This window comes from Drosophila albomicans, chromosome 2L (assembly GCF_009650485.2).
Source record: "Drosophila albomicans strain 15112-1751.03 chromosome 2L, ASM965048v2, whole genome shotgun sequence".
NCBI lineage: Eukaryota > Metazoa > Arthropoda > Insecta > Diptera > Drosophilidae > Drosophila > Drosophila albomicans.
In genome coordinates, this window is record NC_047628.2 from 10,889,765 (window position 1) to 10,905,862 (window position 16,098).

General features: G+C 39.3%; 3 protein-coding genes across 12 annotated transcripts; 2 read left to right on the plus strand and 1 right to left on the minus strand.

The window, feature by feature from the left end:
• The first annotated feature begins 109 nt into the window (after positions 1-109).
• LOC117565666 (vacuolar protein sorting-associated protein 41 homolog) lies at positions 110-15,994 on the plus strand. Of its 9 annotated transcripts, XM_052002603.1 has the most exons (14): positions 110-154; positions 210-311; positions 377-428; positions 3,115-3,233; positions 3,310-3,427; positions 3,482-3,495; positions 12,119-12,458; positions 12,529-12,856; positions 14,088-14,153; positions 14,218-14,619; positions 14,680-14,866; positions 14,931-15,167; positions 15,223-15,349; positions 15,405-15,994. In XM_052002603.1, exons 1-14 carry the CDS (start codon positions 125-127, stop codon positions 15,773-15,775), a joined length of 2,493 nt encoding a protein of 830 aa, XP_051858563.1. In that variant the 5' UTR covers positions 110-124; the 3' UTR covers positions 15,776-15,994. The 9 variants fall into 9 exon arrangements, with proteins under 9 accessions (XP_051858563.1, XP_051858569.1, XP_051858568.1 ...); XM_052002604.1 differs by lacking the exons at positions 110-154; positions 210-311; positions 377-428 and adding an exon at positions 2,902-2,997 and having other exon boundaries at positions 3,063-3,233; positions 15,405-15,993; XM_034244896.2 differs by lacking the exons at positions 110-154; positions 210-311; positions 377-428; ... (1 more) ...; positions 3,310-3,427; positions 3,482-3,495 and adding exons at positions 11,331-11,452; positions 11,517-11,633; positions 11,690-11,860; positions 11,928-12,045 and having other exon boundaries at positions 12,105-12,458; positions 15,405-15,992.
• On the plus strand, positions 5,283-10,881 carry LOC117565667 (vacuolar protein sorting-associated protein 41 homolog). Its single transcript, XM_034244898.2, has 12 exons — positions 5,283-5,390; positions 5,455-5,571; positions 5,628-5,798; positions 5,866-5,983; positions 6,043-6,396; positions 6,467-6,794; positions 8,829-8,894; positions 8,959-9,360; positions 9,422-9,608; positions 9,673-9,906; positions 9,962-10,088; positions 10,144-10,881. Exons 1-12 carry the CDS (start codon positions 5,361-5,363, stop codon positions 10,512-10,514), a joined length of 2,505 nt encoding a protein of 834 aa, XP_034100789.1. The 5' UTR covers positions 5,283-5,360; the 3' UTR covers positions 10,515-10,881.
• On the minus strand, positions 7,101-13,901 carry LOC117565698 (beta-1,3-galactosyltransferase 6). Of its 2 annotated transcripts, XM_034244934.2 has the most exons (2): positions 13,538-13,901; positions 7,101-8,485 (listed from the first exon to the last, which is right to left on the minus strand). In XM_034244934.2, the coding sequence occupies exons 1-2, from the start codon at positions 13,554-13,556 to the stop codon at positions 7,374-7,376; spliced, it is 1,131 nt and encodes a 376-aa protein (XP_034100825.1). In that variant the 5' UTR covers positions 13,557-13,901; the 3' UTR covers positions 7,101-7,373. The 2 variants fall into 2 exon arrangements, with proteins under 2 accessions (XP_034100825.1, XP_034100824.1); XM_034244933.2 differs by lacking the exon at positions 13,538-13,901 and having other exon boundaries at positions 7,103-8,671.
• Positions 15,995-16,098: the final 104 nt, after the last annotated feature.

Below are 16,098 nucleotides of genomic sequence, written 5' to 3' on the forward strand. Positions count from 1 at the left end.
TCGCCCTGGAAACATATCGATATATAACAGTTTTCGGCTACCGATACGCGATATCGTTTGTTATTTTTCCGTTGGGCTCTTGATGTGAGCATTCGCAATTGCAATCCGTAACTAGTTTCATATCATGACCGAGGCAATGCCAACATATAACAGCGTAAGTCTCCTGCACAAGAGTGAATTTCAATGAATTTCTACCTTGCTGATCCTAGGATTTGGTGACGCCAAGGTTTAAGTACCAGCGCATTAGCAATGATGATCTGCGACAAATACTCAAAACCGATGTGATCACCTGCAGTGCTGTACATTCCAAGGTGAATTGCGAATACTACCCAATTGGAATATAATAAAAAACATTCATAACTTTTCCTTTCGGCAGTTTCTGATAGTTGGCACAAACCGAGGATATGTCTATATGTTGAATCACGAGGGTAAATCAGTGGAGTCCAATTTGAGCAGTAACAAAAGCCACACTCATTCTATGGCGGTAACCCACATCGATGTGGATCATCGCGGTGAATATGTGGCCACATGCTCCGATGACGGTCGCGTGAGTCATGAATTCCATAATTCAACAAGGTGTTGCGCAACTACTATTTTTTATTTAAATTAATCCTATTCTGCAGGTCAACATTACGAAATTATTCAACTGGAAGAAAAATCGAAGTTTAAATTCGGGCAAGTTTATCAAAGCGATTGCCTTGGCTCCCGAAGACAAATCCAGCAGGCGTTCTTTTGTTGTGGGTATGTAGCTAACTCATCTTTTTTAGCATTCAAATTATCCATTTCCTACTTTAGGGAACGAAAAGCTCACTCTCTATGAACCCAACTCGCTGCACCGTCTAATTCCTAGGGAATTGTGCGCTGTGGAAGGTAGCGTGTTGTCCATTAGCTGGCAGGGCTATTTTGTCGCTTGGGCAAGTCATTTGGGAGTAGGTGTCTATGATCTGAGAGAGAAATGTTCGCTGGGACTGATGAAATGGGAGGTGCCAGCGCAAGCACGTCAAGAAAACTTTCGCTGCCACCTACGTTGGTCGAATCCAACGACGTTGTTGATCGGCTGGGTGGACACCATACGCATTTGTGTGATACGGAAAGGCGATGCAATGGAAACATCCTCTAACAACTTGCCCGGCTATGTTTTAGATCCAGGTGGACCTGTGTATGGTTACAGTTTCTTTGTAAATAATTTAATAATATCTTTTTCAGTCTCCACATTTCAAACATCTTTCCAAATTTGTGGTCTGGCTCCGCTGGCGGCCAATCAGTTTGTTGTGCTAGGATATCGTAAGGAACGCAGCGTGAACAATGAAGCATTGCGTCCTGTGCTCTGTGTCATTGAGTATAAGATGAATGCATTTGAGGAAGTTTGTACAGAAAACATAAATCTGCAGGGCTTTGAGGAGTACACAGTCAATGACTATAACCTGGGCTCTATTACTGAGGAGAATCGACTCTTCATCATAACGCCCAAGGACATTGTCGTGGCCAGCCTGATTGGGCACAAGTAATGCTTATTGTGTTTTGATGTTTTCAATATTAAACTGTTTAGAAATTTTTTCGCAATCAGACACCAATAATAAAACTTTTCCGTGGGTTTTAAAAGTGAATAATTCCGCGACTCATCTCGATGAGTCAATCGATTACAAGGGAACAGCAATGATTTTAGATTGCTTATAGCCTATTTTCACTGCACCAAAAACCTCGGTTTTTTACGGTTTTTTCCGTTCAAGCCGAATGTTACGTTCGCCCCATGTAAAAAAGAAAGAAAAAAGTCTGTTTCTACGTTCGAGAGCTACGTAGAAATACCGAACGCACTTTTAGGGTAATTACGCGATATTTTATCGATGTGACAACGAAAAAGAGCTCACCACCAAACAAACAGTTGACATTTAAGTGCGCCAAGGTATGAAAATAGCAAAATAAAAATTTTATTTTGCTTTTTAAAGCAAATTTTTTATACTTCAGATGAGCCAAAAAACTCGCAGGCAGTCAATATCGTGGAGTGCCATCCACGAGGCATTGTTGTTCGAGCTATGGAAGGAGAAATATAGTGCCTTTTTTTGATAATTCACAAAGGCGCTCCGCAAGGATGCCAAACTTCTCCCTATTAATTCGAAAATTATCTTCAAAAAAAGAAATATCGCGCTCCCAAAAACACCCATGCCGTTGCCAAAAAGTAAATGTTATGTAAATATTACTTTGCTGCCAGCAATTCTACTTACATAGGCCCAAACTGATGGCAATTTCTTTACTATTGGCCTATACTCCGTTAATTTTTCCTCCACTTCGTCAAATTCCTCATCAAAATAGTGCAATTTAAGAAAATTTTCCTGTTTAGATTTTTCGCCAACTCGTGTTTACTTTTGAACAGCTGACATTTCAGGGCGGCCATATTGAGAAATTAACCGTTGCCCATACTTTTCGGTTCGTGCCAATGGAAACACCAAAACGGGAATTGGACGAGCGTAAAAAAAACTAAGTGCAGTAGAAAAAGGCTATCAGTCTCTAAAAGAAATTTCCCTTTGATTTTATTTTTCTCACCCGCTATTTGTAAACTAATTTACCCCGGCGTAATTCCAACAATGAATATCTAATGCAGTCTCATAAGCCAATCTCAGATCTGTGGAAATCATCTTGGGTTTATTGGAAGAACAAAAATTTTGGGAAATTTCGAGCCACTCTTCCTTCGCCCTGGAAACATATCGATATATAACAGTTTTCGGCTACCGATACGCGATATCGTTTGTTATTTTTCCGTTGGGCTCTTGATGTGAGCATTCGCAATTGCAATCCGTAACTAGTTTCATATCATGACCGAGGCAATGCCAACATATAACAGCGTAAGTCTCCTGCACAAGAGTGAATTTCAATGAATTTCTACCTTGCTGATCCTAGGATTTGGTGACGCCAAGGTTTAAGTACCAGCGCATTAGCAATGATGATCTGCGACAAATACTCAAAACCGATGTGATCACCTGCAGTGCTGTACATTCCAAGGTGAATTGCGAATACTACCCAATTGGAATATAATAAAAAACATTCATAACTTTTCCTTTCGGCAGTTTCTGATAGTTGGCACAAACCGAGGACTTGTCTATCTGCTGAATCACGAAGGTAAATCAGTGGAGTCTAATTTGAGCAGTGGCAAAAGTCACACTCATTCTATGGCGGTAAACCACATCGATGTGGATCCTCGCGGTGAATATGTGGCCACATGCTCCGATGACGGTCGCGTGAGTCATGAATTCCATAATTCAACAAGGTGTTGCGCAACTACTATTTTTTATTTAAATGAATCCAATTCTGCAGGTCAACATTACGAAATTATTCAACTGGAAGAACAATCGAAGTTTCATTTCGGGCAAGTTTATCAAAGCGATTGCTTTGGCTCCCGAAGACAAATCCAGCAAGCGTTCTTTTGTTGTGGGTATGTAGCTAACTCATCTTTTTTAGCTTTCAAATTATCCATTTCCTACTTTAGGGAACGATAAGCTCACTCTCTATGAACCCAACTTGCTACATCGTCTAAAGCCTAGGGAATTGTGCGCTGTGGAAGGTAGCGTGTTGTCCATTAGCTGGCAGGGCTATTTTGTCGCTTGGGCGAGTCATTTGGGAGTAGGGGTCTATGATCTGAGAGAGAAATGTTCGCTGGGACTGATGAAATGGGAGGTGCCAGCGCAAGCACGTCAAGAAAACTTTCGCTGCCACCTACGTTGGTCGAATCCAACGACGTTGTTGATCGGCTGGGTGGACACCATACGCATTTGTGTGATACGGAAAGGCGATGCAATGGAAACATCCTCTAACAACTTGCCCGGCTATGTTTTAGATCCAGGTGGACCTGTGTATGGTTACAGTTTCTTTGTAAATAATTTAATAATATCTTTTTCAGTCTCCACATTTCAAACATCTTTCCAAATTTGTGGTCTGGCTCCGCTGGCGGCCAATCAGTTTGTTGTGCTAGGATATCGTAAGGAACGCAGCGTGAACAATGAAGCATTGCGTCCTGTGCTCTGTGTCATTGAGTATAAGATGAATGCATTTGAGGAAGTTTGTACAGAAAATATAAATCTGCAGGGCTTTGAGGAGTACACAGTCAATGACTATAACCTGGGCTCTATTACTGAGGAGAATCGTCTCTTCATCATTACGCCCAAGGACATTGTCGTGGCCAGCCTGGCTACCACAGATGATCGTCTAGAGTGGCTGATTGGGCACAAGTAAGTAAAATATTGTACTTGCTTATTGCGTTTTGATGATTCAATATTTAACTGTTTAGAAATTTTTTCGCAAACGGGGCTTTTCTTCATTTTTTGTCTTAATCTTAATCAATACTCCAAACTTAAAGTGAAGAACAATGCTTAAATACTTTTATCTAATTTTAACGATCCAAAATCTCTATATTATGGCTACAACGGTAAGAGTTTTAATAATTTAATTGCGTAATTAGGCTGATTTTTTTCAAAATTCCTACGCTAATAATTATAAATTTTTTATATTTGCAGCAAATTTGAAGAAGCTATGGAAATGTCAACACAAGGTTGTAGTCTTTCACTGCTGTCCGTGGCCATGTAAGAATTTATTTTTAATTACAAACACTTACTTATTAAAATCAAACAACCAATGCAGAATGTATATAAACCACTTGTTGGATATCAAAAAATATGAAGACGCAGCAAAGTTGTGTCTTCTTGAGCTGGGTAACAACAAAGCCCTTTGGGAAGAACACGTCTTGAAGTTTGCCAAGTGTCAGCAACTGCGCTGTCTGAGTGCTTATTTACCCACATTGGAGGATTGTACCATGGATCCACATTTCTATGAAATGGTACTGTTCGAGTTTCTCAAGTTCGATGTTAATGGATTTCTTAAACTAATTAAAGAGTGGCCACCGCAGCTGTACGATGGCTGGGCCATTATTAATCTCATACATGAAACTTTTAGGAAACAAAATACCAATGAGTTGCTGGAGTCCATAGCCCTATTATATATCTATCAAGGCGATTCTAACAGCGCATTGCGCTATATGTGATGTCCATATAGTATAAGATTCAAGGATATTTTCTTGCACCTATCAAATATGTTGTTTGCTTTCTTTTTGCATCTGTAAAAATTCACTACTAATAAAACTTTACAAAATAAATCTAGCATTAAACTCATTTTGCTGTAAATTGATTTCCAAGGTAATCAAAATGAACACTGGCGCGGCTTTTGTTTCGATTAATCGATAACGAGCGTGTAGCAATGCTATTCGATTTCCGTGGTCACTTGGACAAATCAGCTGTTAACTGCGGTTTTCGGTCACACTTTGTTTGCAAAGATGTTTTGATAAGAACGCGAATGCAAATGAAAAATTTTATACAATGGCCGATATATTGCCAGCTAATAACAGCGTAAGTTTTATGCATGTGGATAAAATGACCAATAATATGTGACATGACAATGTGGTGATTCTAGGATTCAGGCAGCGATGAGGAAGAAGTAGAGCCAAAGTTCAAATACCAGCGCATTGGCAATGATCTGCGAAATATACTCAACACCGATGTGGTCACCTGTAGTGCTGTGCATTCCAAGGTTTGTTTTCAATTGGACGCAATTGGAATATAAATAAAATATTTATAATTTTACAGTTTCTGATATTTGGCACATTCCGAGGGCGCGTCTATCTGGTGGATCATCAGGGCAACTCAGTGGAGTCCAATTTAAGCACTGGCGATCGTCACACTCATTCTGTTGCTGTGAACCACATCGATGTGGATCCTCGTGGTGAATATGTTGCCACATGCTCCGATGACGGTCGTGTGAGTCTTGAATTTTATTATAAATTAAGTGATGAAACAACCGATTAAAATCAATTGCACTCCGCAGGTTAATATTACGGGTTTGTTTAGTTGCGAGAACAATCATAGTCTCAGTTATGGCAAGTTTATCAAAGCGGTCGCCTTAGATCCAGAAGCCAAATCAGGCGTGCGTCGCTTCATAGTGGGTATGTTGCTTAGTTCTTTTATTTGGCTTTTGGTTTATACAATTTTCAAATTATTTTAGGTGACGACAAGCTGACTCTATATGAAAGGAACTTGCTGCAACGTCTGAAGCCTAGTGAATTGTGCGCTGTAGAAGGTAGCGTGTTGTCCATTAGCTGGCAGGGCAATTTTGTCGCCTGGGCGAGTCATTTGGGAGTACGTGTCTATGATCTGAGAGAGAAATGTTCGCTGGGACTCATGAAATGGGAGGTGCCATCGCAAGCACGTCTAGAAAACTTTCACTGCCACCTACGTTGGTCGCATTCAACGACGTTGCTTATCGGTTGGGTAGACACCATACGCATTTGTGTGATACGGAAACGCAATGCCATCGAAGCATCCTCTAGTAACTTGCCAGGCTATGTTGTAGATCCAGGTCAGAATGCTTATGGCTACACTTTATTTGTTCCACTTTTAATAATGTCTATTTTCCTTTCCTTTTGCAGTCTCTACATTTCAAACATCTTTCTACATTTGTGGTCTGGCACCGCTGGCGGCCAATCAGCTTGTTGTGCTAGGATATCGTAAAGAGCGAAGTGCGAACTATAAAGCATTGCGTCCTGTGCTCTGTGTCATTGAATATAAGATGAACACTTGCGAGGAAGTGTGCACAGACAGCTTGACACTGCGTGGCTTCGAGGAGTACACAGTCAATGACTATAGTTTGGGTAGTATCATTGAAGAGAATCGTTACTTCATAATTGCCCCTAAGGATATTGTCGTTGCCAGCCTGATTGAGACAGACGATCGCGTGGAATGGCTCATTAAACACAAGTAAGTGGATTCCCTATGAAGGCTCTTCATTGAATGATCCTATATTTTAAGTAGTTTTCATTTGATTCAGTCAAATCGGGAATGAATTTCACCCATATGAGTCAACTAAATAATTTTTATTGAGTTTTTTCTCTGCCCTTACTTAACCAAAGAGGAATGCTTACTTTCCCATACATTATATCTACCAGGAAAGTTAATTTAATTGATTTTTAGAGATTTTTATCTTACTTTTTCCACAAGTTATGCTTAACTGCCATTCAAATTTGACATGAGTCGAATTTATTCTCATTTGATGGTTACTTTAATATCCCATTGAACCTTGGACATAAACTTAATTCTCAAATTAGACTATTTTCTACTATTACTTTAAGGAATTAGGTCCCTTCAATCACCATTAGTTAATACAAGTTTATATTAAATATGTTAAATTTAATAATTCAATTGCTTAGAACTAGCTTGAGTTGCTGCCATAGGAGCAATTCAAGCAAACTAAAGCATTTAGATTTCGATACGCTACTTATAATGAATTATCTTTGGTTATGAAAACTGACTAAATACAGTTCGTATGAATGTGAGCAACTAAGCAACGATGCTGTCGCAGCATTTATCAGCCGGCTTCGTCCAATCGTAGTAGTAGGAGACAAAGGCGCGTTGTCCCGGATGCTCATGTGTACACATCTTACCATTGTAGAGATCTTGCATTAAGTGCTGACTACGCTTGTGCAGCACCAGATGATAGTCTCGACACTTGGCCGGCATGTAGGCAGTATCGAAACGTGGGTCGTGCCAGCGATAAACGTGACGTAGTGGCGCCAACCAGGTGCCTAGTGAAGCATCTTCCGAGACGTATTTCGACAGCAGTTGAGAGTTATTCGCCACATGCGCGCATAGTTTCTGAGATATAACATAGCCGCCACCTAGAGCATAATTAATGTAGTTCTTGCTCAAATAATAATTCGGTTCACTCCAGTGTCCCTTAGTTTTGATGTTAGCCCGCCCGTTGAAGTAGCCCCAATAGAGCTCAGGCAACGGGTCATTCACATAATCTCCTCGACGACGCAACAACTTGCGATCGTACGAAACGAGTACGTTGAGCAGATTGTCCAGCTTCACGTAGGAGTCGTCGTCCACTTTCAACAGGTATGAGAACTCGTAGTGTTGCGTTATTGTTATTAGCGACTGCAGCAATTTCTCAGTGAGATTCTTATAATCGTCATGCAACTGCGGCAACAGCAACAAATCATTGTGCTGCTTTTGTTCATGCTCTAGCTCAGAGCGTAGTGTGGGACTCAATTGTTGCGTTCCAATTGCAAAGATGTGCTTGAACTTTATATTGCGGTGCACTCTCGGCTCCTCCATTTGTGGCAACTGTTGTTGCCATTGCACGTATTGCTGCAGACGATTCGCCTGCCACGCCACTGTTTCCATATGCAAGTGGCCATCACTGTAGCTTGGTAGATAGATTTGATCTTCGGGGAAGTAGGTTTGCTTCAAAGGCTTAGCGAGACGCAACCATGTCTCACGCATGGCATCACGCTGCTCCGTGTTGCTGGGTGCACTGAACACGAGTATTACTAGAAATAAATCGGGATGCGGTTCCAGTTTGGCGACACCACTTCGCTCAACCGGACACTTATCCGCTATGCTTAATATTCTTGTGATGAAACTGCCGAAGAAGAACGCTGTTATCGCTGTAAAGAGCGTAACTAGATTATTCATTCGACGCATTTTAAATTACTGTGCTTAGTTGTAACTGAGTGCCGGAAGATAAAGATACAAGTTGCTTGCAAATTCAATAAACAGCTGTTAGTGCAGTACTTTTGCCCTGCTATCGATGAATCGATAGTTTAAATAGGCTACAGCCTCGAGGGGCCGCCTGCTATCGATAACAAAGTAACAGATAGTTGAAAATGTAATATTTTAATAAATAATAGATTTAATTTAAATTTACCCTGAAAAATTATATTGTATTACTATTTTTTAATAAGAATTGTAGTTCCAATTTAAAGAAATAAATTATTATTTTTTTCTCAGCAAATTCGAGGAAGCTATGGAGATTTCTACACATGGTGGCAGTCTACCACTGCTTTCAGTGGCTAGGTAAGAATTATTAATGAATGAATTAATTTGATAATTCCTTATTAAAACCAAACAACCATTACAGATTGTATATAAACCATTTGTTGACGCTCAAAAAATACGAAGACGCTGCTAAATTGTGTCTCCGTGTGCTGGGTAATAACAAAGCCCTGTGGCAGGAAGAGGTATTCAAGTTTGTCAAGTGCCAGCAACTACGCTGCGTTAGTGCTTACTTACCCACATCGGAGGATTGCAAGCTGGATCCACAAGTCTATGAAATGGTACTCTATGAGTTTCTCATGTTGGACGTAAATGGATTTCTCAATTTAATCAAGGAGTGGCCACCAAAACTGTACAATGGCATGGCCGTAATTAATGCCATACACGATAACTTCAGAAAACAGAATGCCAACGAGTTACTTGAGGCGTTGGCCCTGTTGTATTCCTACCAAGGCAATTATGAAAGCGCATTACGCATGTATTTAAAGTAAGTCTTTATTTTTACAATTTAAATATATCTTCCAAGGAGTACTAAACTCTTTTTACAGATTGCAGAACAAAGATGTATTTGAGCTAATACGACGATTTGAGCTCTACGACGTCATTTCTCAACTTATCATTCCACTCATTCAGTTAGATCGCGAACGTGCCTTTAAGATATTACTCGATAAAAGTAAAATTAAGCCCGACGTTGTTGTACATCAGTTGGAGCAAAACCAAGAATACCTTTACTGGGTAAATGATAAATATTAATCCATTTAGACCTATTCCCAACTAACTATTTTCGTTATTCACGTAGTATTTGGATGGTCTAGAAAAGACTGAGAGTCATGGCGCGTTCCATCAAAAACTTGTTGGACTCTATGCGAAATATGATCGTTCAAAGCTTTTGCCCTTTTTGCGTCGCTCAACTGATTATGCTATACAAGAAGCGCTAGCAATTTGCAAAAGCAAAGGTTTCCATCCAGAAATGGTCTATTTGCTGGGTCGCATGGGAAGTGTTGTCGAGGCTTTAAATATTATTATACATAGCGTAAGTCTTGATTGATACCTGATAGATCTGTCTATTGAAATGATTCTACTTTTAGATAAAAGACATTGAAATGGCCATTGAGTTCTGCAAGGAGCACAATGATGATGATCTTTGGAACAAACTCATCGACGAATCTACCAAGCAGCCTGAAATAGTAACCAAGGTTCTGGATGGAATAGTGGGTATGTAGAATTATTGACCAATACTGTATAGCCAGCTAATTAATTTCATTCGTAGACTACGTGAATCCGGAGTTGGTGGTCAGCAAGATCAAATTAGGACAGAATATACCTAATCTGCAGCAATCGCTCACAAAAATGCTGTGGCATTATAATCTACAGGAGGATGTTATGGATCTGGCTCACAAGATCCAATTGACAGACTATTTCGACACTCATGCTGAAGTGGTTACGATGCAGCAACGTGGTCGGAATGTCTCCTATGATCAAGTGTGTGCATCCTGTTCCCGTACCCTTATTGTTAGTGACACTACTCCGAACAATGGACTGACCATATTCAACTGTGGCCACATTTATCATGAAACTTGTCTGACAGATTCTCGTTGTGGTGTCTGTTTGGATTGGGATGCTATTCTTGAAAATTGTTAGACGCCAATTTGTAAAAGTCTGAATGTGGTTTTGTACCAGAAGTATCAGGGTATTATAAGATAAAAAAATGCGTGAAGGATAAGGAAAATTGTTCAGAAAGAATCTTGCTAATACCATACATCGTTGGTACAAACAGGCAATAATCAGTTGATTGCCTGGGAAAATGGATACTCGACCGTAAAAGCATTACTTTTGAATATATGAAATCCTGTATGCAAACTTCAGCGTTCTAACATATTTTTTTACAATTTTCATGCAATATGTACAATTAATTTATTAGCCTTAACTTTTGCTTGTATGAGTATTTATTTTTTATATTTAATTAAAGCGCTGTAACTATTGTCGACTATAGTGGTCTCGTTTCGAATTAGCGCGCCAAATTTATTGGTATCGATAGCGAATGCCTACTTTACATCGATAACTAGTGGAAAGCAAAAGTACATATATCAGTCATCGGTATCGGTCAGCGTAACTATCCTGCACAAGAGGAAAGCTGTCAATGAAATATAGAATGAATTTCTACCTTGCTCACCCTAGGATTCGGTGGTGCCAAGGTTTAAATACCAGCACATTGACAATGATGATCAGCGACAAATACTCAACACCGAAGTGATCACCTGTGCGCAATGCTGTACATTCCAAGGTGAATTGCCCAATACTACACAAATGGGAATATAAGAATAACATTCATAACTTTTCCTCGCGGTGAATATGTGGCCACATGCTCCGATGACGGTCGCGTGAGTCATGAATTCCATAATTCAACAAGGTTTTGCGCAACAACGATTTTTTATTTAAATTAATCCAATTCTGCAGGTCAACATTACAAAATTATTCAACTGGAAGAACAATCGAAGTTTCATTTCGAGCAAGTTTATCAAATCGGTCGGGTGGTAAATATTTATACAATGGCCGATATATTGCCACCTAATAACAGCGTAAGTTTTATGCAAGTGGATAAAATGACCAATAATATGTGACATGGCAATGTGGTGATTCTAGGATTCAGGCAGCGATGAGGAAGAAGTAGAGCCAAAGTTCAAATACCAGCGCATTGGCAATGATCTGCGAAATATACTCAACACCGATGTGGTCACCTGTAGTGCTGTGCATTCCAAGGTTTGTTTTCTATTGGACGCAATTGGAATATAAATAAAATATTCATAATTTTACAGTTTCTGATATTTGGCACATTCCGAGGGCGCGTCTATCTGGTGGATCATCACGGCAACTCAGTGGAGTCCAATTTAAGCACTGGCGATCGTCACACTCATTCTGTGGCTGTGAACCACATCGATGTGGATGCTCGTGGTGAATATGTTGTCACATGCTCCGATGACGGTCGCGTGAGTCATGAATTTAATCATAAATTAAGGAGTGGAACAACTCTTTAAAATCAATTGCATTCCGCAGGTCAATATTACGAGTTTGTTTAGTTGCGAAATCAATGATACTCTCAGTTATGACAAGTTTATCAAAGCTATCGCCTTGGATCCAGAAGACAAATCAGGCGTACGTCGCTTCGTAGTGTGTATGTTGCTTAGTTCTTTCATTTTGCTTTTGGTTTATACAATTTTCAAATTGTTTTAGGTGACGACAAGCTGACTCTCTATGAACCCAGCTTGCTGCATCGTCTGAGGCCTAGGGAATTGTGCGCTGTGGAAGGCAGCGTATTGTCCATTAGCTGGCAGGGCAATTTTGTCGCCTGGGCGAGTCATTTGGGAGTACGTGTCTATGATCTGAGAGAGAAATGTTCGCTGGGACTCATGAAATGGGAGGTGCCAGCGCAAGCACGTCAAGAAAACTTTCGCTGCCACTTACGTTGGTCGAATCCAACGACGTTGCTCATCGGTTGGGTAGACACCATAAGCATTCGTGAGATACGGAAACGCAATGCCATCGAAGCATCCTCTAGTAACTTGCCAGGCTATGTTGTAAATACTGGTCAGAATGCTTATGGCTACACTTTATTTGTTCCACTTTTAATAATGTCTATTTTCCTTTCCTTTTGCAGTCTCTACATTTCAAACATCTTTCTACATTTGTGGTCTGGCGCCGCTGGCGGCCAATCAGCTTGTTGTGCTAGGATATCGTAAGGAGCGAAGTGCGAACTATAAAGCATTGCGTCCTGTGCTCTGTGTCATTGAATATAAGAAGAACACTTACGAGGAAGTGTGCCAAGACATCTTGCCAGTGCGTGGCTTCGAGGAGTACACAGTCAATGACTATAGTTTAAGTAGTATCATTGAAGAGAATCGTTACTTCATAATTGCCCCTAAGGATATTGTCGTTGCCAGCCTGATTGAGACAGACGATCGCGTGGAATGGCTCATTAAACACAAGTAAGTGGATTCCCTATGAAGGCTCTTCATTGAATGATCCTATATTTTAAGTAGTTTTCATTTGATTCAGTCAAATCGGAAATGAATTTCACCCATATGAGTCAACTAAATAATTTTTATAGAGTTTTTTCTCTGTCCTTACTTAACCAAAGAGGAATGCTTAATTTCCCATACATTATATCTACCAAGAAAGTTAATTTAATTGATTTTTAGAGATTTTTATCTTACTTTTTCCACAAGTTATGCTTAACTGCCATTCAAATTTGACATGAGTCAATTTATTCTCATTTGATGGTTAATTTAATATCCCATTGAACCTTGGACATAAACTTAATTCTCAAATTAGACTATTTTCTACTATTACTTTAAGGAATTAGGTCCCTTCAATCACCATTAGTTAATACAAGTATATATTTAATATGTTAAATTTAATAATTCAATTGCTTAGAACTAGCTTGAGTTGCTGCCATAGGAGCAATTCAAGCAAACTAAAGCATTTAGATTTCGATACGCTACTTACAATGAATATCTTTGGTTATGAAAACTGACTAAATACAGTTCATATGAATGTGAGCAACTAAGCAACGATGCTGTCGCAGCATTTATCAGCCGGCTTCGTCCAATCTTAGTAGTAGGAGACAAAGGCGCGTTGTCCCGGATGCTCATGTGTACACATCTTACCATTGTAGAGATCTTCCATTAAGTGCTGACTACACTTGGTAGATAGATTTGATCTTCGGTAAAGTAGGTTTGCTTCAACGGCTTAGCGAGAACACGAGTATCACTAGAAATAAAACGGGATGCGGTTCCAGTTTGGCGACACCACTTCGCTCAACCGGACACTTATCCGCTATGCTGAGTATTCATGTGATGAAACTGCCGAAGAAGAACGCTGTTATCGCTGTAAAGAGCGTAACTAGATTATTCATTCGACGCATTTTAAATTATTGTGCTTAGTTGTCACTAAGTGCCGGAAGATAAAGATACAAGTTGCTTGCAAATTCAATAAACAGCTGTTAGTGCAGTACTTTTGCCCTGCTATCGATGAATCGATAGTTTAAATCGGCTACAGCCTCGAGGGGCTGCCTGCTATCGATAACAAAGTAACAGATAGTTTTAAATGTAATAATTTAATAAATTTAATTTAAATTTAACCTGAAAAATTATATTTTATTACCTCTTTTGAATAAGAATTGTAATTTAAAATAAATAAATTATTATTTTTTCTCAGCAAATTCGAGGAAGCTATGGAGATTTCTACACATGGTGGCAGTCTACCACTGCTTTCTGTGGCTAGGTAAGAATTATTAATGAATGAATTAATTTGATAATTCCTTATTAAAGCCAAACAACCATTACAGATTGTATATAAACCATTTGTTGACGCTCAAAAAATACGAAGACGCTGCTAAATTGTGTCTCCGTGTGCTGGGTAATAACAAAGCCCTGTGGCAGGAAGAGGTATTCAAGTTTGTCAAGTGCCAGCAACTACGCTGCGTTAGTGCTTACTTACCCACATCGGAGGATTGCAAGCTGGATCCACAAGTCTATGAAATGGTTCTCTATGAGTTTCTCCTGCTGGACGTAAATGGATTACTCAATCTTATCAAGGAGTGGCCACCAAAACTGTACAATGGCTTGGCCGTAATTAATGCCATAGAAGATAAATTCAGAGAACAGAATGCCAATGAGTTACTTGAGGCGTTGGCCCTGTTGTATTCCTACCAAGGCAATTATGAAAGCGCAATGCTCATGTATTTAAAGTAAGTCTTTACTTTTACAATTTATATATTTTTCCAAGGAGTACTAAATTATTTTTACAGATTGCAGAATAAAGTTGTATTTGAGTTAATACGACGATTTGAGCTCTACGACGTCATTTCTCAACTTATCATTCCACTCATTCAGATAGATCGCGAAGGTGCCTTTAAGATATTACTCGATAAAAGTAAAATTAAGCCCGACGTTGTTGTACATCAGTTGGAGCAAAACCAAGAATACCTTTACTGGGTAAATGATAAATATTAATCCATTTAGACCTATTCCCAACTAACTATTTTCGTTATTCACGTAGTATTTGGATGGTCTAGAAAAGACTGAGAGTCATGGTGCGTTCCATGAAAAACTTGTTGGACTCTATGCGAAATATGATCGTTCAAAGCTGTTGCCCTTTTTGCGTCATCCCTTATCTAATTACACTATACAAGAAGCGCTAGCAATTTGCAAAAGCAAAGGTTTCCATCCAGAAATGGTCTATTTGCTGGGTCGCATGGGAAATGATGTCGAAGCTTTAAATATTATTATACATAGCGTAAGTCTTGATTGATACCTGATAGATCTGTCTATTGAAATGATTCTACTTTTAGATAAAAGACATTGAAATGGCCATTGAGTTATGCAAGGAGCGCAACGACGATGATCTTTGGAACAAACTCATCGATGAGTCTAGTAACCAAGGTGAAATGGTAACCAAGGTTCTGGATGGAATAGTGGGTAAGTAGAATTATTGACCAATACTGTATAGCGAGCTAATTAATTTCATTCGTAGACTACGTGAATCCGGAGTTGGTGGTCAGCAAGATCAAATTGGGACAGAATATACCTAATCTGCAGCAATCGCTCACAAAAATGCTGTGGCATTATAAACTAAAGAAGGATTTTATGGATCTGGCTCACGAGATCCAATTGACAGACTATTTCGACACTCATGTGGTTACGTTGCAGAAACGTGGTCGGAATGTCTCCGATGATCAAGTGTGTGCATCCTGCTCCTGCACCCTTATTGTTAGTGACTCTACTCCGACCAATGGACTGACCATATTCAACTGTGGCCACATTTATCATGAAACTTGTCTGACAGATTCTCGTTGTGGTGTATTGGGATGCTATTCTCGAAAATTGTTGGACGCCAATTTGTAAAAGTCTGAATGTGGTTTTGTACCAGAAGTATCAGGGTATTATAAGATAAAAAAAGCGTGAAGGATAAGCAAAAATTGTTCAGAAAGAATCTTGCTAATACCATAAATAGTTGGTACAAATAGGCAATAGTCTCTTCAATGCCTGGGATACTCGACCTATACTAATTAACAATAAAAGCATTACTTTTGAATATATGAAAACCTAGTATGCAAACTTCAGCGTTCTGACATATTTTTTAAAATTGTCATGCAATTCATTTATTAGCCTTAACCTTTGCTTGTATGAGTATTTATTTTTTTATATTTAGTTAAAGCGATGTAATT